The sequence below is a fragment of the Somniosus microcephalus genome, chromosome 12, assembly GCF_052327205.1.
Source record: "Somniosus microcephalus isolate GS21.2 chromosome 12, FLI_Smic_1.0, whole genome shotgun sequence".
Taxonomy (NCBI): Eukaryota; Metazoa; Chordata; class Chondrichthyes; order Squaliformes; family Somniosidae; genus Somniosus; species Somniosus microcephalus.
Window position 1 is genome coordinate 170,513,319 of NC_140998.1, and position 26,180 is coordinate 170,539,498.

General features: G+C 52.6%; 1 protein-coding gene across 1 annotated transcript in view; it reads left to right on the plus strand.

Moving 5' to 3' along the window:
- Positions 1-26,180, plus strand: part of sptbn5 (spectrin, beta, non-erythrocytic 5) — a 781,023-nt gene that overhangs the window by 258,349 nt on the left and 496,494 nt on the right. Inside the window, 6 exon segments of the mRNA XM_086003837.1 lie at positions 11,804-11,949; positions 13,944-14,058; positions 14,959-15,069; positions 16,438-16,617; positions 18,257-18,460; positions 20,581-20,730. Coding sequence (XP_085859963.1) covers positions 11,804-11,949; positions 13,944-14,058; positions 14,959-15,069; positions 16,438-16,617; positions 18,257-18,460; positions 20,581-20,730 — 906 coding nt within the window.

A 26,180-nucleotide genomic window follows, 5' to 3' on the forward strand; every position in this document is an offset into this window, starting at 1 on the left:
TATGCGCAGCTATGCTTCTGGCAGGGAAAGTCCCAAAAATGTGGCAAAACACCACCTTCGGCCGATGGGATTTTCCCAACCGAGCAACGTACTCGGCGTCTGTTAACTCACCAATTGGTACAGCAAGCCATCTCGGTGGAACCTCCAAATTGTAGAAGTGCCTTACTTCTTAGCTCTGGGTAATGACTCAATACACACTTGGATTCGTCAGACGGACAGGCCTTTTATTTTACTTCTCTTGCAAGGGGAATCAGCACCTCCACTCAAGGGGTGAGGCTACTATTCCAATGATACAGTGTAAACGTTCTATATTTATACAGTGTAACAAACAAGTTTGATTGAAATCCCTTTGTTCCTCTATCAGGATACATTTTAGATTAATCATCAGGTAGAAATAACATATTGACAGAAGGATCCTGGACACATAAGTCAACCGTTAATCTATAACAGGGCATGAATCGTGTAACCGGAGGTCCTCTTTAATCATATATAAGGGAGGCAAGCTTTGCTTTCGGTCACAAGTTATCAGGTCATTGGTACCATTAGGTGGGCAGGCATCTGTTCTTGGCTGTAGTTCGAGTACGTGCAATAGCTCTAGTTACACATCGACACTTGCCTAGTGTCAAGTCTGAAAACTTTTACCCAGCAAACACTTGAAATTAACCCCTTATATCATGTAGATTTCCTCAATGGGAGCTCTGTGGTAATGAGGGGCTCTTTTGTTTGCTTGTAGTGATACTCCTGACATGTAGCACACTCGCTGATCAACTGGTCAATATCAGAGTTCATGTTTGGCCAGTAGAGTGCCTCACGTGCTCTCCTTTTTGACTTTTCTGCACCCAGGTGCCCTTCATGTATCCTGTTGAGCATTTCTCGTCGCATAGAGGTGGGCACTACTATCCTGTCACACTTAAGCAGTAGTCCATTGACCACAGAGAGCTCAGACTGAATGTGATAATATTGTTTACATGACCCTTTCTTCCAGCCCTCTTGAATATTTCTCATTACTTTACTCAGGATTGGGTCCTTTGATGTCTCTGTGACTATCACTGATAGTTGTTCCTGTGTGGCGGGCAATGCTGCGTAGATCATATCCACATGAAGAGCCACATCCTCTTCTGTTTCATTGTTTTGTGTGGCGTACGGCACAGCCCTGGATAGTGTGTCTGCAATGAACATTTGTGTCCCTGGCACGTATGTTAGCTCAAAATCGTAACGTTGAAGTCTCATCATTAGGCGTTGTATCCGTGGTGACATGTCACACAGATTCTTCTTTGCGATCCCGAGCAGTGGCTTATGGTCCGTTTCTAGGATAACCTTGGGAAGACCATAGATGTAGGTATGAAATTTTTCACACCCAAATGCCAAGCCAAGGCACTCCTTCTCGATTTGCGCATAGTGGCACTCTGTAGCCGTCATGGAGCGTGACGCATACGCCACTGGTCGTCATTCTCCTTCATCTTCCTGTAGAAGGACAGCCCCTAATCCATTCTTAGAGGCATCTGTGGACACTTTTGTCCTCTTTTTAGGGCAGAAGAACTTCAGTTGGGGTTCACTTGCTAGAATGTGTAGCAGCCCCTTCCATTCTCTCTCATGTTCATGTCCCCATTGGAACTCTGTCTCTTGGTGCAGCAGTTTTCTCAGATGAACAGTTTTCACTGCTAGATTTGGAATGAATTTTCCTAGGTAGTTAACCATGCCAAGGGCCCGCTGAACCCCTTTCTTGTCCTTTGGTTTCTCCATGTCATGTATAGCCTTTACCTTTGACTTGTCTGGCTGAATCCCCTCTGTAGAGATCTTGTCTCCGAGGAATGTGATTTCATTGACACTGAACTGACATTTGTCTTCATTTAGTTTGAGTCCATACTGCTGTATTCTCTGAAGTGTTTTCTCCAGTCTGGTGTCGTGCTCCCCCTGAGTGGAGCCCCATACTACCAGATCATCCACGTATACCCGCACTCCCTCCAGGCCCTCGATGATTTGCTCCATTGCTCTGTGAAAGATTTCTGGGGCGGAGCTAATACCAAAGGGCAGATGCTGGTAGGAGTATCGACCAAACGGGGTGTTAAAAGTGCACAGCTTAGCACTTTCTTCATCAAGTTTCAACTGCCAGAAACTATGCGAGGCGTCCATCTTGGAGAAGACTTTCGCTTCTGTCATTTTGACTATTTCTTCTCTCTTTCGAATTTGGTAGTGCTCTCTTTTGATATTGGCGTTAAGGTCCTTGGGATCCATGCAGACACGCAATTTTTCAGTTTTCTTTGAATTGACGCAGACCATGGAATTTACCCAGTCAGTCGGTTCCTCAATCTTCTTTATGACAGCTAGTCCCTCCATGCGGTCTAGCTCTTTCCTCAGTTTTTCACAGAGAGCCACTGGAACTCTCCTGGGTGCGTGAATCACAGGTTGTGCATCCTCTCTCAGTTTGATGGAGTATGTAAAGGGCAGTGCTCCGAAACCCTGAAATACATCTGCATATTTGTGTGCTATAGTCTTATGAGTCAGATTTGTACTATCTTGGGGGGCACTCTGCACACAGTTCAGTTCATTGATAGTATAGACTCATTTTACCAAGCCCAAATCCACACAGGCCTTATCCCCCAACAGTGTCCTTCAGGCACTATAACAAAGGTCAAAGGGTGTATGTGATTTTTTACCTTAACATTCAGCCTACACATTCCTTTTGTTTCAATGCTTTGTCCATTGTATGCCTTCAAAGACACTGTCTTGTTCAGCATTTTAGGTCGCACTTTGAGATTCCGTGCATCACTCCAACTTATGAGATTTGCCTTAGCACCTGTAACTAGCTTAAAGGGAACAATGGTGCCATTTACCAGCAAGGGAGCTATCCAAACTTCAGTCTTTGGTCCTACAGAGTGCACTTCATTAGCATTTTTTCCCTGTTTTGACTCATTTTGCACCATTCCAACAAACAAAGTCTCTGCTCCTGTCTCTTCAGTCTCAATAGCATGCACTGTCTTTTTACCTTCAGTTTTCTCTTCCCAAAAACACATCTTGGCAAAGTGATTCCTGCCTTTACATTTTGCACAGTTCTTCCCATAAGCAGGACACTGTCTGGCTACGTGTTTATTACCGCACCGTCTGCATTCGTAAGGCGTCATTGTCTTGAACTCCGTGGGCCCTCTTGTGTCCCTTTTGTGTACCACATCCACCGGCAGGTTTTTCAGCCCCAGGGCGCTCCCGCCCGCTGCTGTGCTGCTCCCTTCGAAAGTTTTCGTGTGCATGGCTGAGAGTTCACTAGCATGACATATTTTCACTGCTGCATCCAAATTTAGGTCATTGTCTCTAAGCATTCACTCCCTCACCTTCTTGTCGAGTATTCCAAAAACGACTTGATCGCGTATCATCGATCCCTTCGGGTCCCTAAAGTTGCATGTTTGTGCTTTTATTTTCAAGTCCGTCAAAAAAAACAAAGGATTCTCCTTGCTTTTGCACGCGAGAGCGAAACACGAATCTCTCATACGTTTCATTCTTTTTTGGAGTGCAGTATTCGTCGAACCGTTCTATCACCTTGTCCAGATCATTTTTATCATCTTTGGCTGCAAATGTAAATGTATTAAACAGCTCGATTGCCTGCGAGCCAGCCACTGTTAACAACAAAGCTACTTTACGTGTTCCAGAGTGTGGTAAACCACTGTTATCGTTACACTGTTGTTATCACCTACACAAGGTTACCTCTTGCCTCGCACGCTGTTATACCTAGGCATACCTCAGCTGACTCCGCCCATGGCTCCGCCTGCTTGCCCAGGTATAAAGGTGATTGCTTGGCTAGTATTCTTCCTTGCTGGAACCGATCACCCACGAGGTTGGGCTCTGTTATTTAGCCAATAAAAACCTATAGTTACTATCTTAACTCGTCGCTTTTCATGGAATGAATTGATAGGTATATCAATTTTATTGGCTAAATTTTGAAATGACTGACCAGCCCCAGCAGCCGACTTGGCTGCGAGCCCTCCGACCGCCGTACCTGGATCTAAATCCACAGGCAGCGAATTCAGCCCTCGACTTCGATCACTGGCTGAGCTGCTTTGAATCCTACCTGGTAGCCTCCGGCGTGCCATCGGAAGCCGACAAACTAAGAGTTCTGACTGCCCAGGTGAGCCCTAAAGTATTTGCACTCATCCGGGACCTTACTACATACGAGGAGGCCCTCGACCTGCTAAAAGAGCAGTACCGGAGCCCAGTAAATTCAATGTATGCCAGACATCTCCTAAGATCCCGCTCGCAACAGCCAGGAGAGTCTGTAGATTAATTTTTACGGGCGCTACAAACACTCGGCAGGGACTGTGACTTTAAAGCTGTATCGGCTGTACAACATGCTGAAGGAAATATCCGTGATGCCTTTGTGAAAGGCCTTCGGTCCGACTACTCACGGCAAAGACTGCTTGAATCAAAGGACCTCGACTTGAAAGCAGCTACAGCCCTCGCTCGCTCCCTGGAAGTGGCCCATCGGGACCTCGAGGCGTACTCCGGGTACAGTGCTGCGCGACCGTGGGACTCGGGCCCGACTCCGGCCGCAATACCCCTCGCACCGCCGCCCCTGGGACCTACTACGGCGTCGGTGTCCCGGAATCGATCGGGACCGCCACCCCCGGGACCTGCTGTGGCAGCGGAGCCCCGCGATCGGGCCGCCAGCTGCTATTTCTGTGGCCAGGCGAGACATCAAAGGGCGCGCTGCCCTGCAAGGAACGCGACCTGCTCTGGCTGCAGAAAAAAAGGCCACTTCGCAAACGCCTGCAGAGGGAAAGCCACAGATGCCAGCAGTGCCTCATGTGAGTTGTGGGGGCGGCCATCTTTGATCAAGGCCACAGGCGCCAGCAGTGCCTCATGTGAGTCGTGGGGCGGCCATCTTTGATCAAGGCCACAGACGCCAGCAGTGCCTCATGTGAGTCGTGGGGGCGGCCATCTTCTCCGCCATTTTGTTCGCCGCACTCGGCCGCCATGTTGTCTCCAGGCCCGACCACCGCCTCACCTGCCGTACACTGGCCTCCGTCACGCTTGACCAAGCTCTCCCGCATCATCTGTCCAGGTCCATGATGGACATCGAGGTAAACGGCCACGCCACGACCTGCCTGTTCGACAGCGGGAGCACGGAGAGTTTTATTCACCCAGACACGGTGCGCTGCTACTCCCTCACTGTCCGGCCAACGCGCCATCGGATCTCGATGGCGTCGAAGTCCCATTCAACAGACGTCAGCGGATACTGTGTGGTGACCCTGTCGGTTAGGGGCACGGAATATAAAAACTTTAAACTTCTCGTCCTGCCCCAGCTCTGCGCTGCCGTCCTACTAGGGCTGGATTTCCAATGCCACCTCCAAAGTGTCACTTTGGCATACGGTAGACCCCTCCCCCCACTCACAGTCTACAACCAGCAGTTTTTAAACCGCCCGCCGCATACCACCTGCGGCCTCTCCACTCTCAAAGTCCCACCCCCCTCCTTGTTTGCTAACCTCACCCGCGACTGTAAACCCGTCGCTACCAAGAGCAGGCGGGACAGAGCTTTTATTAGCTCTGAGGTGCAGCGTCTCCTGAAGGAGGGCATCATCGAGGGGAGCACCAGCCCCTGGCGTGCCCAGGTCGTAGTCGTTAAGACCGGCAATAAAATCCGCCTGGTCATCGACTACAGCCAAACCATAAACCGGTACACCCAGCTGGACGCATACCCCCTTCCCCGCATATCTGACATGGTCAACCAGATTGCACAGTACCAGGTATTCTCCACCATCGACCTTAAGTCGGCCTATCACCAACTCCCTATCCGCCCTGAGGACCGCCAGTATACCGCCTTCGAGGCGAATGGCCGCCTCTACCACTTCCTTAGGGTTCCCTTCGGCGTCACCAACGGGGTTTCGGTCTTCCAAAGGGAGATGGACCGGATGGTTGACCAGAACGCGCTGCAGGCCACGTTTCCTTATCTAGATAACGTCACCATCTGCAGCCACGACCAGCAGGACCACGATGTTAATCTGGAGAAATTCCTCCGTACGGCCCAACGGCTGAATCTCACTTACAATAAGGAGAAATGTATATTTAACACCTCGCGTCTTGCCATCCTGGGCTGCGTAGTAGAGAACGGAGTCATCGGCCCCGACCCCGAAAGAATGCGCCCCCTCATGGAGCTTCCCCTTCCCCACTGTCAAAAGGCACTGAAGAGAACCCTGGGGCTCTTCGCTTACTATGCCCAATGGGTGCCCAATTATGCGGACAAAGCCAGACCCCTCATGAAGTCCGCCTCCTTCCCCCTGACAGCAGAAGCATGCGCAGCCTTCTCCCTCATAAAAGGAGACATTGCGAAGGCCACAATGCACGCAGTGGATGAGTCCATCCCTTTCCAAGTGGAGAGCGATGCATCCGACTTCGCCCTAGCTGCAACCCTTAACCAGGCGGGGAGACCTGTGGCCTTCTTCTCAAGGACCCTCCAGGGCCCTGAGATCCGACACTCTTCTGTCGAGAAGGAGGCCCAGGCGATTGTGGAAGCGGTACGACGCTGGAGGCATTACCTGGCAGGCAAACGATTTACCCTCCTCACCGACCAGCGTTCGGTTGCTTTTATGTTTAATAACAAGCTGAGGGGCAAAATCAAGAACGACAAGATCTTGAGGTGGAGAATTGAGCTCTCCACCTACGAGTACGATATCTTGTACCGGCCTGGTAAACTCAACGAGCCCCCAGATGCTCTATCACGAGGTGCATGCGCCAACGCGCAAGTTGATAGACTGCAGACCCTCCACAACGACCTCTGCCACCCCAGGGTCACTAGACTTTACCACTTCATTAAGGCCCGCAACCTGCCCTACTCCATCGAGGAGGTCAGGACCATGACCAGGAACTGCCAAGTCTGTGCCGAATGCAAACCGCATTTCTATAGGCCGGACAGAGCAAGCCTGATCAAGGCCACCCGCCCCTTCGAGCGCTTGAGCATCGATTTTAAGGGGCCCCTCCCGTCCTCTGACCGTAATGTGTACTTCCTCAACATTATTGACGAGTACTCCCGTTTCCCCTTTGCCATCCCCTGCCCAGACATGACCAGTACCACGGTCATCAAATGCCTGAACGACCTCTTCGCCTTGTTCGGGTTCCCGAACTATATACATAGCGACCGGGGCTCATCCTTCATGAGCGAGGAACTTCGCCAGTTCCTGCTCGCGAGAGGTATTGCTGCGAGCAGGACCACCAGCTACAACCCCCGGGGGAACGGCCAGGTGGAAAGAGAGAACGCGACAGTTTGGAAGGCCGTCCTCTTAGCCCTAAAGTCTAAGGGCCTCCCAACCTCTCGCTGGCAGGAAGTCCTCCCGGCAGCGCTCCATTCCATCCAGTCACTGCTTTGTACTGCCATTAACGCCACCCGTCATGAGCAAATGTTCGTTTTCCCCAGGAAGTCGACTACGGGAACCTCGCTACCAACATGGCTGACTTCTCCGGGGCCCGTCCTGCTGCGGAAGCACGTGAGGACCCATAAAACGGACCCCCTGGTCGAGAGGGTGAACCTCCTGCACGCCAACCCCCAGTATGCCTATGTGGAATACCCAGACGGGCGGGAGGACACAGTCTCCTTGCGAGACCTCGCACCCTCGGGCACCCCTGAGACACCACCGTTATCCCCCACCACTCCCCCAAATCCAGCTCCTGTAGGCGGCATGCCGGAACCCCAGGGGCCTTCGTCGACCACACAGACACCAGCATTAACATCGGATACTGCACCACCGCCGCCGCTGCTGCGCCGGTCAGAAAGGCTTACGAGGCCTCCTGATAGACTGACATACACGAACTAGTAGTACACTTCACCCCGCCGGACTCAATTTTAAACAAGGGGTGAATGTGGTAAACCACTGTTATTGTTACACTGTTGTTATCACCTACACAAGGTTACCTCTTGCCTCGCACGCTGTTATACCTAGGCATACCTCAGCTGACTCCGCCCATGGCTCCGCCTGCTTGCCCAGGTATAAAGGTGATTGCTTGGCTAGTATTCTTCCTTGCTGGAACCGATCACCCACGAGGGTGGGCTCTGTTATTTAGCCAATAAAAACCTATAGTTACTATCTTAACTCGTCGCTTTTCATGGAATGAATTGATAGGTATATCACAGAGCTAGTCGAAGCGTCAATCGCTGTGAGGTAGAGAAGAAAGCGTTGCTTGAAGACACGGCAATTTTCATCCACATTTCCTTCTAGTTGCAGGCTAGCCGGAGGTTTTATTCCTTCCATTGTTGTAGTATGCCCTTATTGTGAGTTCTATAAATCCTGGTACCATGTAATGTTATCTTAATAACGTAATTACGAGCCTCCCAAGCAGTTGTAGTGGAGTGCCACTTATTCAGTCCTGACTCTGTGCCTCCTAGTACAGTACCTCAAGCATGGCCAAGATGGCGTCGGATCCCGCCCCCGGATATGACGTCAGCCGTCAACCAGCTGTCAATCACACCCCGCTGTCTTTATGACAGCTACGGTTAGCCGTACATCTAGGTTCAAGTTTCTAATGCTCACCTATCCATCCTCCTGAGCTTCATTCAAACTCTGCTGCCACAATCCAATCCCACACTACGTCCAGCTCAAACATCAACTCAGCCCTTGCTAAATGCCATAGACTCACCATCCAAAGCCTCATCCCAATGCCCCTGCAACCCCCTCCTGCTCGCTCCCCAGCTCGCACCCTCTGCCCCAGCTCGCACCCCCTGCCCCAGCTCGCACCCCCTGCCCCAGCTCGCACCCTCTGCCCCAACTCGCACCCTCTGCCCCAACTCGCACCCCCTCCTCCAGCTCGCACCCTCTGCCCCAGCTCGCACCCTCTGCCCCAGCTCGCACCCTCTGCCCCAGCTCGCACCCCCTGCCCCAGCTCGCACCCCCTGCCCCAGCTCGCACCCCCTGCCCCAGCTCGCACCCTCTGCCCCAGCTTGCACCCTCTGCCCCAGCTCGCACCCTCTGCCCCAGCTCGCACCCTCTGCCCCAGTTCGCACCCCCTCCTCCAGCTCGCACCCTCTGCCCCAGCTCGCACCCTCTGCCCCAGCTCGCACCCACTCCCCAGCTCGCACCCCCTCCCCAACATGCACCCCCTCCTCCAGCTCGCACCCCCTCCTCCAGCTCGCACCCTCTGCCCCAGCTCGCACCCTCTGCCCCAGCTCACACCCCCTCCCCAGCTCGCACCCCCTCCCCAACTCGCACCCCCTCCTCCAGCTCGCACCCTCTGCCCCAGCTCGCACCCCCTCCTCCAGCTCGCACCTCCTGCCCCAGCTCGCACCCACTCCTCCAGCTCGCACCCTCTGCCCCAGCTCGCACCCACTCCTCCAGCTCGCACCCTCTGCCCCAGCTCGCACCCTCTGCCCCAGCTCGCACCCTCTGCCCCAGCTCGCACCCTCTGCCCCAGCTCGCACCCCCTCCCCAGCTCGCACCCTCTGCCCCAGCTCGCACCCCCTCCTCCAGGTCGCACCCTCTGCCCAGCTTGCACCCTCTGCCCAGCTTGCGCCCTCTGCCCAGCTTGCGCCCTCTGCCCAGCTCGCACCCTCTGCCCCAGCTCGCACCCTCTGCCCCAGCTCGCACCCTCTGCCCCAGCTCGCACCCTCTGCCCCAGCTCGCACCCTCTGCCCCAGCTCGCACCCTCTGCCCCAGCTCGCACCCTCTGCCCCATCTCGCACCCTCTGCCCCAGCTCGCACCCCCTGCCCCAGCTCGCACCCTCTGCCCCAGCTCGCTCCCCCTCCTCCAGCTCGCACCCTCTGCCCCAGCTCGCACCCTCTGTCCCAGCTCACACCTACTGCACCCCCATCGCTCTCCACCCCAGCTCACACCCTCTGCCCCAGCTCACACCCTCTGCCCCAGCTCTCACCCTCTGCCCCAGCTCTCACTCTCTGCCCCAGCTCACACCCTCTGCCCCAGCTCGCACCCCCTCCCCAGCTCGCACCCTCTGCCCCAGCTCGCACCCCCTGCCCCAGCTCACACCCCCTGCCCCAGCTCGCACCCTCTGCCCCAGCTCGCACCCTCTGCCCCAGCTCGCACCCTCTGCCCCAGCTCGCACCCTCTTTGTGATCTCTGGGTTCAGGATAAATTCACCAGTGATGTGATGAGCTATGAGCTGAAGGTGATGGGCTGTGCAAATATAATCATTGAATCTTACAGCACAGAAGGAGGCCATTCAGCCGTCATGCCTGTGCCAGCTCTTTGTAAGAGCTGTGCAATTTAGTCTTGCACCCCAGCTTTTTCCCCAGAACCCTGCAAATTAGTTCTCTTCAAGTACGTGTCCAGTTGCCTTTTAAAAGTTCCTTTGGAATCTGATTCCACCACCCTTTCAGGTAATGTGCTCCAGATCTTAACAACCGTCTGTATGAAAAAATTTCTCCTCATTTCCCCTCTAGTTGTTTTGCCAATTATTTTAAATGTATGACCTCTGGTGACCAACCCACGAGAGGAAATAATTTCTCCCTACTTGCTCTATCAAAACCCCTCATAATTTTGAATACCTCTATTAGGTCTCCCCTTAATCTTCTCTGCTCCAAGGAGAGCAATCCCTGCTTCTCCAATCTCTCTACATAACTGAAGTCCCTCATCCCTGGTAAACCGCCTCTGTATCCTCTCCAAGGCCTTGACATCTTTCCTAAAGTGTGGTGCCCAGCTGAGGCCTAACCAGAGATTTGTAAAGGTTTAGCATGACTTGCTTGCTTTTGTATTCAATGCTCCCATTTACAAAGCTAAGTATCTCATGCATTTTCTTAACCACCTTCTCAACTTGCCGTGGCATCTTCAGATATTTGTGAATATGCCCCCCCAGGACCCTTTGTTTCTGCACCCTCCTGAAAATAGTATTATTTCGATTACACTGCCTCTCCATGTTGTTTCTCCCAAAGTGCATCACTTTACACTTATTAAATTGCATCTGCCATGTGTCTAACCATTTCACCAGTTTGTCTGCCCTCCTGAAGTCTGCTGCTATCCTGCTCACTATTTACTATGTTGCCAAGTTTTGTATCATCTGCAAACTTCAAAATTGTACTCCCTATACTCAAGTCCAGGTCATTTATATATAACAAGACAAACAGTGGTCCAAATACCAACCCTGAGGAGACCCCACTGCATACTTCCCTCCAGTCAGAAAAACATCCATTCACCACTACTCTCTGCCTCCTGTCCCTCAGCCAATTACGTACCCAAGTTACCAATGTCCTTTTAATACCATGTGCTTCTATTTTCCGAATAAGTCTGTTATGTGGTACTTTATCAAATGCCTTTTGAAAGTCCATGTACTGCACTACCTTCATCAACCCTCTCTGTTACTTCATCAAAGAACTCAATCAGGTTGGTCAGACACAATTTGCCTTGAACAAATCCGTGCTGGCTGTCACTTATTAACTCATACTTTTCCAAGTGAGAATTAATTTTGTCCTTGACAATGGTCTCTAGTAGAAACAGCTCCACAGCTCCAGGTCTCAGTGCTGCTGTACAGATGGAGCTCTGTGACCAGGGCCGACTGTATTACCCCTGCAATCCCTTTCCATTTAGAAGGTGTTACAGGTTCATGGTTCTTAGGTAAAATGGCCATTCTTCACGCGTGAGCAGTCGCTGAACCTGGTCCTCTCGCCACCCATACAGTGGCAGTGTCTGGATAGTGATCAGCTGGGAGACTCCTCACTGCCCAATCTCTGAGGTAAAGGGACAATGCAGTTGATTGTAGTGCCCCATGGACCCCTGGGTCCGTTAACATCACCTCCTTTCCTCTGCGATGCAGTTAATATGATGTACAGATTAGGGAGTTTGACTGCACGGTTGAAGTGTCTGTGTGTTCTTGTCTTGTTAGCAACTGCGGGCATTGTTTGAAGCCTTCCAGCACCAAGTCGAGGCCGGTGGAGAGAGGATCCATGGTTGCCAGGCCCTCGTGAACACGCTGGTCGACAAATGCCACCCCCAGTCCCAGGACATCTTGCAGAGACAGGATGCGCTGAGGTAGAGTAGTGACGTTATGTTAAAGATGAAGAAGTATTTTAATGTCTAATTTTCTGGCAATGTTTCTGAGAGTGAGGGGATCGCAGGGTGTTGTATCTGAGGGTGAGGGGATCGCAGGGTGTTGTATTCTGAGAGTGAGTGAGGGGATCGCAGGGTGTTATATCTGAGAGTGAGTGAGGGGATCGCGGGGTGCTGTATCTGAGAGTGAGTGAGGGGATCGCAGGGTGTTGTATCTGAGAGTGAGTGAGGGGATCGCAGGGTGTTGTATCTGAGAGTGAGTGAGGGGATCGCAGGGTGTTGTATCTGAGAGTAAGTGAGGGGATCGCGGGGTGTTGTATCTGAGAGTGAGTGAGGGGATCGTGGGGTGTTGTATCTGAGAGTGAGTGAGGGGATCGCGGGGTGTTGTATCTGAGAGTGAGTGAGGGGATCGCGGGGTGTTGTATCTGAGAGTGAGTGAGGGGATCGCAGGGTGTTGTATCTGAGAGTCAGTGAGGGGATCGCGGGGTGTTGTATCTGAGAGTGAGTGAGGGGATCGTGGGGTGTTGTATCTGAGAGTGAGTGAGGGGATCGCAGGGTGTTGTATTCTGAGAGTGAGTGAGGGGATCGCGGGGTGTTGTATCTGAGAGTGAGTGAGGGGATCGCGGGGTGTTGTATCTGAGAGTGAGTGAGGGGATCGCGGGGTGTTGTATCTCAGAATGAGTGAGGGGATCGCGGGGTGTTGTATCTCAGAATGAGTGAGGGGATCGCAGGGTGTTGTATTCTGAGAGTGAGTGAGGGGATCGCAGGGTGTTGTATCTGAGAGTGAGTGAGGGGATCACAGGGTGCTGTATTCTGAGAGTGAGTGAGGGGATCGCGGGGTGTTGTATCTGAGAATGAGTGAGGGGATCGCAGGGTGTTGTATTCTGAGAGTGAGTGAGGGGATCGCAGGGTGTTGTATCTGAGAGTGAGTGAGGGGATCGCGGGGTGTTGTATCTGAGAGTGAGTGAGGGGATCGCAGGGTGTTGTATCTGAGAGTGAGTGAGGGGATCGCGGGGTGTTGTATCTGAGAATGAGTGAGGGGATCGCAGGGTGTTGTATTCTGAGAGTGAGTGAGGGGATCGCGGGGTGTTGTATCTGAGAGTGAGTGACGGGATCGCAGGGTGTTGTATTCTGAGAGTGAGTGAGGGGATCGCAGGGTGTTGTATCTGAGAGTAAGTGAGGGGATCGCGGGGTGTTGTATCTGAGAGTGAGTGAGGGGATCGCAGGGTGTTGTATTCTGAGAGTGAGTGAGGGGATCGCGGGGTGTTGTATCTGAGAGTGAGTGAGGGGATCGCAGGGTGTTGTATTCTGAGAGTGAGTGAGGGGATCGCAGGGTGTTGTATCTGAGAGTGAGTGAGGGGATCGCGGGGTGTTGTATCTGAGAATGAGTGAGGGGATCGCAGGGTGTTGTATTCTGAGAGTGAGTGAGGGGATCGCAGGGTGTTGTATCTGAGAGTGAGTGAGGGGATCGCGGGGTGTTGTATCTCAGAATGAGTGAGGGGATCGCGGGGTGTTGTATCTCAGAATGAGTGAGGGGATCGCAGGGTGTTGTATCTGAGAGTGAGTGAGGGGATCGCGGGGTGTTGTATCTGAGAGTAAGTGAGGGGATCGCGGGGTGTTGTATCTGAGAGTAAGTGAGGGGATCGCAGGGTGTTGTATTCTGAGAGTGAGTGAGGGGATCGCAGGGTGTTGTATCTGAGAGTAAATGAGGGGATCGCGGGGTGTTGTATCTGAGAGTGAGTGAGGGGATCGCGGGGTGTTGTATCTGAGAGTAAGTGAGGGGATCGTGGGGTGTTGTATCTCAGAATGAGTGAGGGGATCGCGGGGTGTTGTATCTGAGAGTGAGTGAGGGGATCGCAGGGTGTTCTGCGACTGAATGGCAGACGGTCAGATCTCCTACGTTCCGTTGCTACGAGTCATTGACGTAACAATTCCGGTTTGGCCATAACCTGCAGTAATGTTTTCCACTGTTGCAGGGGGTTATGGAGCAGTTTACAGGAGCGGACTAGTAACCGTGGACAAAGGCTCCGCGATGCGGAAGGAATTCACAAGTGCAGGCGAGACCTGACAGACGCTCTGACGCACATCGAGGTAGGTGCTTTTAGCATTGCCATCTGCCACAGTAGTATCTCGGGAAATCTGCAAATGTGACTGGCTGCAGGGGTTTAAACACGTGCCTTTCAACTCTGAAGCATGCATTGTATTGCAGTCCAAGTGACTGACGTCAGAGTCTCTCTATCTGCTGGATGGGTCACATTTGTCTGTGGCAGTCTTAACCACATTTCCAATGTGTGTGTGGGCCAAATATACACCTGATTCAGCAGCTGCTGGTATTTTATCATGCTTGTCACTCAGAGAACTTGCAGAATGACTGATAAGGGTCAGTGTAGAGGGAGCTTTACTCTGTATCTAACCCGTGCTGTACCTGCCCTGGGAGTGTTTGATGGGACAGTGTCGAGGGAGCTTTACTCTGTATCTAACCCGTGCTGTACCTGCCCTGGGAGTGTTTGATGGGACAATGTAGAGGGAGCTTTACTCTGTATCTAACCCGTGCTGTACCTGCCCTGGGAGTGTTTGATGGGACAGTGTAGAGGGAGCTTTACTCTGTATCTAACCCGTGCTGAACCTGCCCTGGGAGTGTTTGGTAGGGCAGTGTAGAGGGAGCTTTACTCTATCTAACCCGTGCTGTACCTGCCCTGGGAGTGTTTGATGGGACAGTGTAGAGGGAGCTTTACTCTGTATCTAACCCATGCTGTACCTGCCCTGGGAGTATTTGACGGGACAGTGTAGAGGGAGCTTTACTCTGCATCTAACCCGTGCTGTACCTACCCTGGGAGTGTTTGACGGGACAGTGTAGAGGGAGCTTTACTCTATATCTAACCCGTGCTGTACCTGCCCTGGGAGTGTTTGATGGGACAGTGTGGAGGTGAAGGATCTAGTACAGAATGAACTCAGCCTCTTTTCATTTGCCTTTTGTTTCCGTCTCTCCAGGAGAAACTTAAAAGCATTCCTGATGAAATTGCAAGGGACCTGCGGGGTGTTCAAGCACAACTGCGTACACATGAAGCACTGGAGCATGAACTGTCTGGGGCCGAACAGCGGGTAAGATCGCAGTTTTATAATTCCATGTAACATCACTATATCAACCCTCAATAGGGAGCAGTGGGAGCTGAATTTACAGGTGATAATGCTGCTTTGAGTTACATGGAGTTGCTCTCTACACCACCTTAAACTTAAACCAGCAGGCCTCACAGGATCCAACACATCCATCGCATACCAACAGTGCCACCGTTTCCCTGCTCTGTCCGGTAGTGTCTCTGTACAATATACTGTGTGCGCTGTCTCTCCGGTAGTGCTCCTGTACAATATAGTGGCCCAGAAATTCACTTAGCTTGCGCGCCGGCCGTTGAGCTGTAGGCCCCCGTGGAATTCCGATCCGGGGCCTGGTCCAGCTGCCGGCGCGCAGTGCTTGCGTATCCCAGGGGCACAGTTAGTTCGATGCGTCCCCTGGGATCACGTGAGTCAATCGGAGCAGGGAATGCTCCATTCATAAGTCTGACAGGAAGTGCTGTCAAGACTTATAAATACTACGGCCCCAAAATAGCACTAAATCTTCAAATAAATTTAAAAAAAACATCACATTTTTAAAATATAAACTATAAATTACATGAAATAACTATTTTAAACAATAATTTAAATTTTTGAAAAAAATAATTTAATTTTCAAATGGGATTAAAAATAAACTTACCTTGCTTTAAAGTATTTAAAAATAATAAACCTGTGGAAAAAACATTTTAATTTTAATTAATTCACCACTTACCTTGTAAAAAGCAGGCCTTACGCCTGCTTTTTACATTTCTAAATTCTGCAGGCTTACGTTCCCGGGAAAACCTGTTAAAAAAAAAACTAAGTTCGATGTGCATGTGCAGCCTCCCCCGCGCACGCGTTCGACCTCTGAACCCCTTTGTTCAGAGGAACGGAAGTGCCGGTTTCCCACGCATGCGCAGTGCATGCAGGAAACCGGCACTTCCATCGGGCCTACAGGTGAGTACCCCAAGCGTACTCACCCGTGGAGACCCGAATTTCTGGGCCACTGTGTGTGCTGTCTCTCCGGTAGTGCTCCTGTACAATATACTGTGTGCGCTGTCTCTCTCTCTCTCTCTCTGGTAGGTGGCTCCCTGGCTCTTCCTCCTGCATGCTGTCCTACCCACCTTTCCTCCATACCCTTATCTTGAAAGCTCCAATTGACCGCCAACCTCCGCAACCTGTTGGGGGAGTGAGTTGCAGATTTCCACTACCCATTGTCCGGTGCCACTAACCCTCGAATAGATTACCGGCACTCGCCATCCAGGCTCAGAGCTGAAGAGCACGTGGCGTACCACGAGTTAGCAGGTGTCTGCGAAACTACCGCAGCGAGACTCGGAGGAAGCGTTGGTTGCATAGTGACAGCCGGTCCTCCTCTGATCCTAGTTACAGGAGTTGGTGGATGCAGCCGATGAGATCCTGCACAGGTGCACCATGCAGCAGAGTGCGGCCCTGCAGAGCAAGCAGCAGGCGGTGGTGGAGAACTGGGAGAGCCTGAGGAATAAAGTGGACCAGCGGAGGGAGGACCTGGAGTACGCCTGTAAAATCCAACGCTTCCTGGCGCTGGTGAGTACAGACAAGCAATGGATTACCTTTGGAGCGAAAAGCTTAACTGCAGAAAATAGAAAAAAAGACGTACAGTTATACAATGCCTTTTACAACCTCAGGACATCCCAAAGTGCTTTACAGGAAATGAGATCATTTTTTCAAGTGTAGTTACTGTTTTAATGTGGGAAACGTTTGCACACAGCAAGATCTCAAACAGCAATGTGATAATGACCAGATAATCTGTTTTCGTGGTGTTGGTTGAGGGATAAATATTGGCCCAGGGCACCGGGGAGAACTCCCCTGCTCTTCTTTGAAATAGTGCCATGGGATCTTTTACATCCACCTGAGAGGGCAGACGAGACCTTAGTTTATCCGAAAGACGGCACCTCCGACAGTGCAGCACTCCCTCAGTACTGCACTGGAGTGTCAGCCTGGATTTTGTGCTCAAGTCTCTGGAGTGGGACTTGAACCCATAACCTTCTGACTCAGAGGCGAGAGTGCTGCCCACTGAGACACAGCTGACAGCATAACGCCGACTGGCTGGGTCCAGCATGGTCACAGCTGGTGACAATCCAAGGTAACAAATTACCTTGAAGGGAACAGGCCATCAGCAATCCACTAAAGGCAAAAACCAAAAATCATTCATTGTCGCTGGGACTCTCGACCTTGCAGCACTGTGTGAGTACTTTCACCACACGGACTGCAGCGGTTCAAGAAGGCTCACCACCACCTTTTCAAGGGCAACTAGGGATGCGCAACAGATGCCAGTCTTGCTAGCGACGCCCACATCCCGAGAATAAAAATAAAGCTTTTTAACATATAAATAAACTTTTCAGTATTGCAACAACCCTGTTCCTAACCCATTGATGGAGTGTGTTTACTGCAGTGGAACAAAGTATTCATAGCTCATCTTAAAAAAAACTGGTTAATTAGTGGAATGATTAGAGAAGTTGGGCTTGTTCTCCTCAGAGCAGAGAAGGTTAAGGGGAGATTTAATAGAAGTATTCAAAATTATGAAGGATTTTGATAGAGTAAATAAGGAGGAACTATTTTCACTGGCAGGAGGGTCGGTAACCAGAGGACACGGATTTAAGATAATTAGCAAAAGAACCAGAGGGTGCGATGAGATATTTTTGTTACGACCTGGAATGCACTGCCTGAAAGGGCGGTGGAAGTAGATTCAATAGTAACTTTCAAAAGGGAATTGGATAAATACTTGAGGGAGAAAAAAATTCAGGGCTATGGGAGAGAGCAGGGATGTGGGACTAATTGGGTAGCTCTTTCAAATGGCCTCCTCATGTGCTGTGTGATTCTATGAATTATATTTCACACAGAGCCTGATGGTCATTTATATCCCTGAGTTCTTTGAAGTCCAGGTTAATAATTGAGATCTTCTTAAGTGTAATAGTTCGTGTTTCTACTTGTGTTTATGTAGCCTAAATGCTGCAAGAGCTCCATACACCGCATGGCAACAATTCAGCCAAGAGATGTGTGCAGACAGGAGCAGTTGCTGGGTGCTCTGCCGCATCATTCTGATCTGGTGGGGGGTGGGGGGAAGGTTTAGTATGGAGGAGGATTCCTCAGTGAAATAGGCGCCAGGTCTTCCCATGCTATATTTGTGAGCCTGCATGTACATTCTGGGCTTTGCATCTCCTAGGTGCGGGATTACTTCTCCTGGTCGGCTGGACTGATGAGGGAGATGAAAGCGGAGGAAACGACTCGAGCTAGTTCCATGATCGATTTAAAACAAACCCAACATCAACAGCTTCGGGCTGAAATCGATGCCAGGGAGGAGACCTTCAGACAAGTGGTCAAACTGGGCTATGAGATCCTGCAGGAGGAATTCTCCACCTCCAAAGATGTGAGAAACTTCTGCTCTACTTTGTCATTCTTTTTTTCTCATTTTCTTTCCCTTCTTCCCGTTCTCCCTCTTTCCCTCCCCTTTTGTTCCCCTCTACATTCCTCCCATTTCCTTTCTTCTATCCTTTATCCGTCCATCTCCCCCTCTCTGTCGTTCCTCCCCTCTCCTTTCCCTCTTCCTCCCTCTCGTTCCCCCATCTCCTCTCTCAATCCATCTCTCATCCCTCATGCCTCTCATCTCTCCCGCTCACATTCCCCTCTCATCTCTCATCTCTTATCTCTCATCTCTCATCTACCCCCTCTCATCCGCCTCTCATCTCCCTCCTCCCCCCCTCAGCCCCCCTCCCTCTCTCTCCCCCTCTCTCACCTCCCCTCTCGCCCTGCCCCCTCTCGCCCTGCCCCCTCTCACCCTGCCCCCTCTCGCCCTGCCCCCTCTCGCCCTGCCCCCTCTCTCGCCCTGCCCCCTCTCGCCCTGCCCCCTCTCGCCCTGCCCTCTCTCACCCTCCTCTCACCCTGCCCTCCCTCAGCCTGCCCTCTCTCGCCCTGCTCTCTCTCGCCCTGCCCTCTCTCAGCCTGCCCTCTCTCGCCCTGCCCCCTCTCGCCCTGCCCCCTCTCGCCCTGCCCCCTCTCGCCCTGCCCCCTCTCGCCCTGCCCTCTCTCGCCCTACCCCCCTCTCGCCCTGCCCCCTCTCGCCCTGCCCCCTCTCACCCTGCCCCCTCTCGCCCTGCCCTCTCTCGCCCTGCCCTCTCTCGCCCTGCCCCCCTCTCGCCCTGCCCCCCCTCACCCTGCCCCCCTGCACCCTGCCCCCTCTCACCCTGCCCTCTCTCACCCTGCCCTCTCTCACCCTGCCCCCTCTCACCCTGCCCCCTCGCACCCTGCCCTCTCTCACCCTCCTCTCACCCTGCCCCCCTCACCCTGCCCCCCTCACCCTGCCCCCTCACCCTGCCCCCCTCACCCTGCCCCCCTCACCCTGCCCCCCTCACCCTGCCCCCCTCACCCTGCCCTCTCTCACCCTGCCCTCTCTCACCCTGCCCTCTCTCACCCTGCCCTCTCTCACCCTGCCCCCTCTCACCCTGCCCTCTCTCACCCTGCCCTCTCTCACCCTGCCCCCTCTCACCCTGCCCTCTCACCCTGCCCCCCTCACTCTCCTCTCACCCTGCCCGCTCTCACCCTGCCCCCTCTCTCGCCCTGCCCTCTCTCGCCCTGCCCTCTCTCGCCCTGCCCTCTCTCGCCCTGCCCTCTCTCACCCTGCCCCCTCTCACCCTGCCCCCTCTCACCCTCCTCTCACCCTGCCCCCTCTCGCCCTGCCCCCTCTCGCCCTGCCCCCTCTCGCCCTGCCCCCTCTCGCCCTGCCCCCTCTCGCCCTGCCCCCTCTCGCCCTGCCCCCTCTCACCCTGCCCCCTCTCACCCTGCCCCCTCTCACCCTGCCCCCTCTCACCCTCCTCTCACCCTCCTCTCACCCTGCCCTCTCTCACCCTCCTCTCACCCTGCCCCCTCTCGCCCTCTCTCGCCCTGCCCCCTCTCGCCCTGCCCCCCTCACCCTGCCCTCTCTCGCCCTGCCCTCTCTCGCCCTGCCCTCTCTCGCCCTGCCCTCTCTCACCCTGCCCCCTCTCACCCTGCCCTCTCTCACCCTCCTCTCGCCCTGCCCTCTCTCACCCTGCCCCCTCTCACCCTCCTCTCACCCTGCCCTCTCTCACCCTGCCCTCTCTCACCCTGCCCCCTCTCACCCTGCCCCCTCTCACCCTCCTCTCACCCTGCCCCCTCTCACCCTGCCCCCTCTCACCCTCCTCTCACCCTGCCCTCTCTCACCCTGCCCCCTCTCACCCTGCCCCCTCTCACCCTGCCCTCTCTCACCCTGCCCCCTCTCACCCTCCTCTCACCCTGCCCTCTCTCACCCTGCCCCCTCTCACCCTGCCCCCTCTCACCCTCCTCTCACCCTGCCCTCTCTCACCCTGCCCCCTCTCGCCCTGCCCTCTCTCGCCCTGCCCTCTCTCGCCCTGCCCTCTCTCGCCCTGCCCTCTCTCAGACCCCACCCCCCATCCTCCCACTCACATCTCCCCATCTCCCTTTCTAGCAGTGCTATCGGCCCAGGTCTAATCCATCCGTTGTGATGTTCTGTAGATCAGAGACAAGGTCCATGGTCTGCAGGAGGAGAGATCGGGCCTGTACCGTCAGTGGGAGCTGAAGAAGGGCTGGCTGGAGAGGATGTACCTGGAGCAGGTTTTCTACAGAGACATCGGCCACATGGAGAAGATCATGAATTCTCAGGAGGTGGGTGAGGTCAGAGGGAAGAAACGGAAGGTGGGACTGATCCCTAAACCAGTGTTTCTCAGGCTGGGGTCCGTAGATGCTTTCCAGGGGCTCGCGACTGGAGGTAATTTCAAGCTCGTTCCTCTTTAAAAAACCGACATTGATTCAGTTCTTGCAAATTATTCTCACTGGCTGGACTCGCCTCCTCAGAGGCCCACTGTTCTCACTCACATTGCAACGAGCGTTCCCTGCCGGTCCAGCGGATTCCTCTCGCTGGCACCGCGACCCTGCGCCATCCTCCCGACACGTGATCGGAGCGCCTGCGGGGCCCTTCAAACAAGTGCCTGAACGTGTTCACGTAACTCCAGACAATCCCACAGTGCAGCTGTTACAGAACATGCCAGTGGGACAGTGTGGCGGTGAGTCGTGCTTCTAGCAGCATCCCAGCATGTGGATGGGTGCTCGTGCCCTCACTCACCCTGGCCAGCCTGCTGACGGCTTTAAAAATTGTCCGGCACTAAGTGCCTAATAGTGACCATCTGTTGCTGCGGAGTCCCCAGAATTGGTGTGAGAAGCAGGCACACCCATCTCACGGATTCCTGTAAGTAAATACCTGTCTTTACATGCAGCACTTTCATATTATGAATATTATACAGTGTTATGATTTAGATGGGGGTCCGTGATTACTAATCCATTTGAAAAGAGGTCCTTCAACCAAAAAAGTTTGAGAACCACTGTACTAAGCAACCGAGAGTGACACTTCCTACTCAAGTCCCTGCTCGCAATTCAGCCCAGGCAAAGTAGGAGGAATCCCACATAAATGCACTGACATTAAAGTCACAAACCAAACTTCACTGCTTGGGCTGCAGATGTTCTGTGCAGGGCAGTGCTGTCCCTGCAGTCACAGACACAAGGGGGTGAATTTTAACCCCCAAAACCCAGAGGTGAAAATAATAAAAAATCTGAAACCCGACCCCAACCCGCACAATTCCGGTTTTAATGGAGATGAGACGGAGGGTGGTCAAAAGCGCTCACGGGCTTTTCAATGTAAATAACCACGCATGCGCGATAAAATTGAATAGGCCACGCAGCCAGTTAATGGGCCCGCGCATCAATAAAAAAATTGCAGGGAACATTGGTGATGAGGCCTCACTTACACCTTTCATCTGAAGGACAGCCCCTCTGACAGAGCAGATTATCAGTTCAGGCTCTGCGGTGGAGGCTGAACCCACAACCTTTTGACTCAATGGGCAGTGCCAAGCCAAACTGACAGTGGTGTCGTAACGGTATTTAATTTGCAATTGCAGCATTGAGTGACATTAGAAGATTGTGTTTCCATAACTGCAGAATACAGTCTCGTTTACATTACAGCGCTGTCTCCGGGTGTGTACGCTCCCTCGTTTATATTACAGCGCTGTCTCCGGGTGTGTACTCTCCCTCGTTTATATTACAGCGCTGTCTCCGGGTGTGTACTCTCCCTGGTTTATATTACAGCGCTGTCTCCGGGTGTGTACTCTCCCTGGTTTATATTACAGCGCTGTCTCCGGGTGTGTACTCTCCATCGTTTATATTACAGCGCTGTCTCCGGGTGTGTACTCTCCCTGGTTTATATTACAGCGCTGTCTCCGGGTGTGTACTCTCCCTGGTTTATATTACAGCGCTGTCTCCGGGTGTGTACTCTCCCTCGTTTATATTACAGCGCTGTCTCTGGGTGTGTACGCTCCATTGTTTATATTACAGCGCTGTCTCCGGGTGTGTACTCTCCCTCGTTTATATTACAGCGCTGTCTCCGGGTGTGTACTCTCCCTGGTTTATATTACAGCGCTGTCTCCGGGTGTGTACTCTCCCTGGTTTATATTACAGCGCTGTCTCCGGGTGTGTACTCTCCCTGGTTTATATTACAGCGCTGTCTCCGGGTGTGTACTCTCCCTGGTTTATATTACAGCGCTGTCTCCGGGTGTGTACTCTCCCTCGTTTATATTACAGCGCTGTCTCCGGGTGTGTACTCTCCCTGGTTTATATTACAGCGCTGTCTCTGGGTGTGTACTCTCCCTCGTTTATATTACAGCGCTGTCTCCGGGTGTGTACTCTCCCTCGTTTATATTACAGCGCTGTCTCAGGGTGTGTACTCTCCCTCGTTTATATTACAGCGCTGTCTCCGGGTGTGTACTCTCCCTCGTTTATATTACAGCGCTGTCTCCGGGTGTGTACTCTCCCTCGTTTATATTACAGCGCTGTCTCCGGGTGTGTACTCTCCCTCGTTTATATTACAGCGCTGTCTCCGGGTGTGTACTCTCCCTCGTTTATATTACAGCGCTGTCTCAGGGTGTGTACTCTCCCTCGTTTATATTACAGCGCTGTCTCCGGGTGTGTACTCTCCCTCGTTTATATTACAGCGCTGTCTCCGGGTGTGTACTCTCCCTCGTTTATATTACAGCGCTGTCTCCGGGTGTGTACTCTCCCTCGTTTATATTACAGCGCTGTCTCTGGGTGTGTACTCTCCCTCGTTTATATTACAGCGCTGTCTCTGGGTGTGTACTCTCCCTGGTTTATATTACAGCGCTGTCTCCGGGTGTGTACTCTCCCTGGTTAATATTACAGCGCTGTCTCCGGGTGTGTACTCTCCCTCGTTTATATTACAGCGCTGTCTCCGGGTGTGTACTCTCCCTCGTTTATATTACAGCGCTGTCTCCGGGTGTGTACTCTCCCTGGTTTATATTACAGCGCTGTCTCAGGGTGTGTACTCTCCCTCGTTTATATTACAGCGCTGTCTCTGGGTGTGTACTCTCCCTCGTTTATATTACAGCGCTGTCTCCGGGTGTGTACTCTCCCTGGTTTATATTACAGCGCTGTCTCAGGGTGTGTACTCTCCCTCGTTTATATTACAGCGCTGTCTCCGGGTGTGTACTCTCCCTGGTTTATATTACAGCGCTGTCTCCGGGTGTGTACTCTCCCTCGTTTATATTACAGCGCTGTCTCCGGGTGTGTACTCTCCCTCGTTTATATTACAGCGCTGTCTCCGGGTGTGTACTCTCCCTCGTTTATATTACAGCGCTGTCTCCGGGTGTGTACTCTCCCTGGTTTATATTACAGCGCTGTCTCCGGGTGTGTACTCTCCCTCGTTTATATTACAGCGCTGTCTCCGGGTGTGTACTCTCCCTCGTTTATATTACAGCGCTGTCTCTGGGTGTGTACTCTCCCTCGTTTATATTACAGCGCTGTCTCTGGGTGTGTACTCTCCATCGTTTATATTACAGCGCTGTCTCTGGGTGTGTACTCTCCCTCGTTTATATTACAGCGCTGTCTCCGGGTGTGTACTCTCCCTCGTTTATATTACAGCGCTGTCTCCGGGTGTGTACTCTCCCTGGTTTATATTACAGCGCTGTCTCCGGGTGTGTACTCTCCCTGGTTTATATTACAGCGCTGTCTCCGGGTGTGTACGCTCCCTCGTTTATATTACAGCGCTGTCTCCGGGTGTGTACTCTCCCTCGTTTATATTACAGCGCTGTCTCCGGGTGTGTACTCTCCCTCGTTTATATTACAGCGCTGTCTCCGGGTGTGTACTCTCCCTGGTTTATATTACAGCGCTGTCTCAGGGTGTGTACTCTCCCTCGTTTATATTACAGCGCTGTCTCCGGGTGTGTACTCTCCCTGGTTTATATTACAGCGCTGTCTCCGGGTGTGTACTCTCCCTCGTTTATATTACAGCGCTGTCTCCGGGTGTGTACTCTCCCTCGTTTATATTACAGCGCTGTCTCCGGGTGTGCACTCTCCCTCGTTTATATTACAGCGCTGTCTCCGGGTGTGTACTCTCCCTCGTTTATATTACAGCGCTGTCTCCGGGTGTGTACGCTCCATTGTTTATATTACAGCGCTGTCTCCGGGTGTGTACTCTCCCTGGTTTATATTACAGCGCTGTCTCCGGGTGTGTACTCTCCCTCGTTTATATTACAGCGCTGTCTCCGGGTGTGTACTCTCCCTCGTTTATATTACAGCGCTGTCTCTGGGTGTGTACTCTCCCTCGTTTATATTACAGCGCTGTCTCTGGGTGTGTACTCTCCATCGTTTATATTACAGCGCTGTCTCCGGGTGTGTACTCTCCCTCGTTTATATTACAGCGCTGTCTCTGGGTGTGTACTCTCCCTCGTTTATATTACAGCGCTGTCTCCGGGTGTGTACTCTCCCTCGTTTATATTACAGCGCTGTCTCCGGGTGTGTACTCTCCCTCGTTTATATTACAGCGCTGTCTCCGGGTGTGTACTCTCCATCGTTTATATTACAGCGCTGTCTCCGGGTGTGTACTCTCCCTCGTTTATATTACAGCGCTGTCTCCGGGTGTGTACTCTCCCTCGTTTATATTACAGCGCTGTCTCCGGGTGTGTACTCTCCCTCGTTTATATTACAGCGCTGTCTCTGGGTGTGTACGCTCCATCGTTTATATTACAGCGCTGTCTCCGGGTGTGTACTCTCCCTCGTTTATATTACAGCGCTGTCTCCGGGTGTGTACTCTCCCTCGTTTATATTACAGCGCTGTCTCCGGGTGTGTACTCTCCCTCGTTTATATTACAGCGCTGTCTCCGGGTGTGTACTCTCCCTCGTTTATATTACAGCGCTGTCTCCGGGTGTGTACTCTCCCTCGTTTATATTACAGCGCTGTCTCCGGGTGTGTACTCTCCCTCGTTTATATTACAGCGCTGTCTCCGGGTGTGTACTCTCCCTCGTTTATATTACAGCGCTGTCTCTGGGTGTGTACTCTCCCTCGTTTATATTACAGCGCTGTCTCTGGGTGTGTACTCTCCCTCGTTTATATTACAGCGCTGTCTCCGGGTGTGTACTCTCCCTCGTTTATATTACAGCGCTGTCTCCGGGTGTGTACTCTCCCTCGTTTATATTACAGCGCTGTCTCCGGGTGTGTACTCTCCCTGGTTTATATTACAGCGCTGTCTCTGGGTGTGTACTCTCCCTCGTTTATATTACAGCGCTGTCTCCGGGTGTGTACTCTCCATCGTTTACATTACAGCGCTGTCTCCGGGTGTGTACTCTCCCTCGTTTATATTACAGCGCTGTCTCCGGGTGTGTACTCTCCCTCGTTTATATTACAGCGCTGTCTCCGGGTGTGTACTCTCCCTCATTTATATTACAGCGCTGTCTCCGGGTGTGTACTCTCCATCGTTTATATTACAGCGCTGTCTCTGGGTGTGTACTCTCCCTCGTTTATATTACAGCGCTGTCTCCGGGTGTGTACTCTCCATCGTTTACATTACAGCGCTGTCTCCGGGTGTGTACTCTCCCTCGTTTATATTACAGCGCTGTCTCCGGGTGTGTACTCTCCCTCATTTATATTACAGCGCTGTCTCCGGGTGTGTACTCTCCATCGTTTATATTACAGCGCTGTCTCTGGGTGTGTACTCTCCCTCGTTTATATTACAGCGCTGTCTCCGGGTGTGTACTCTCCATCGTTTATATTACAG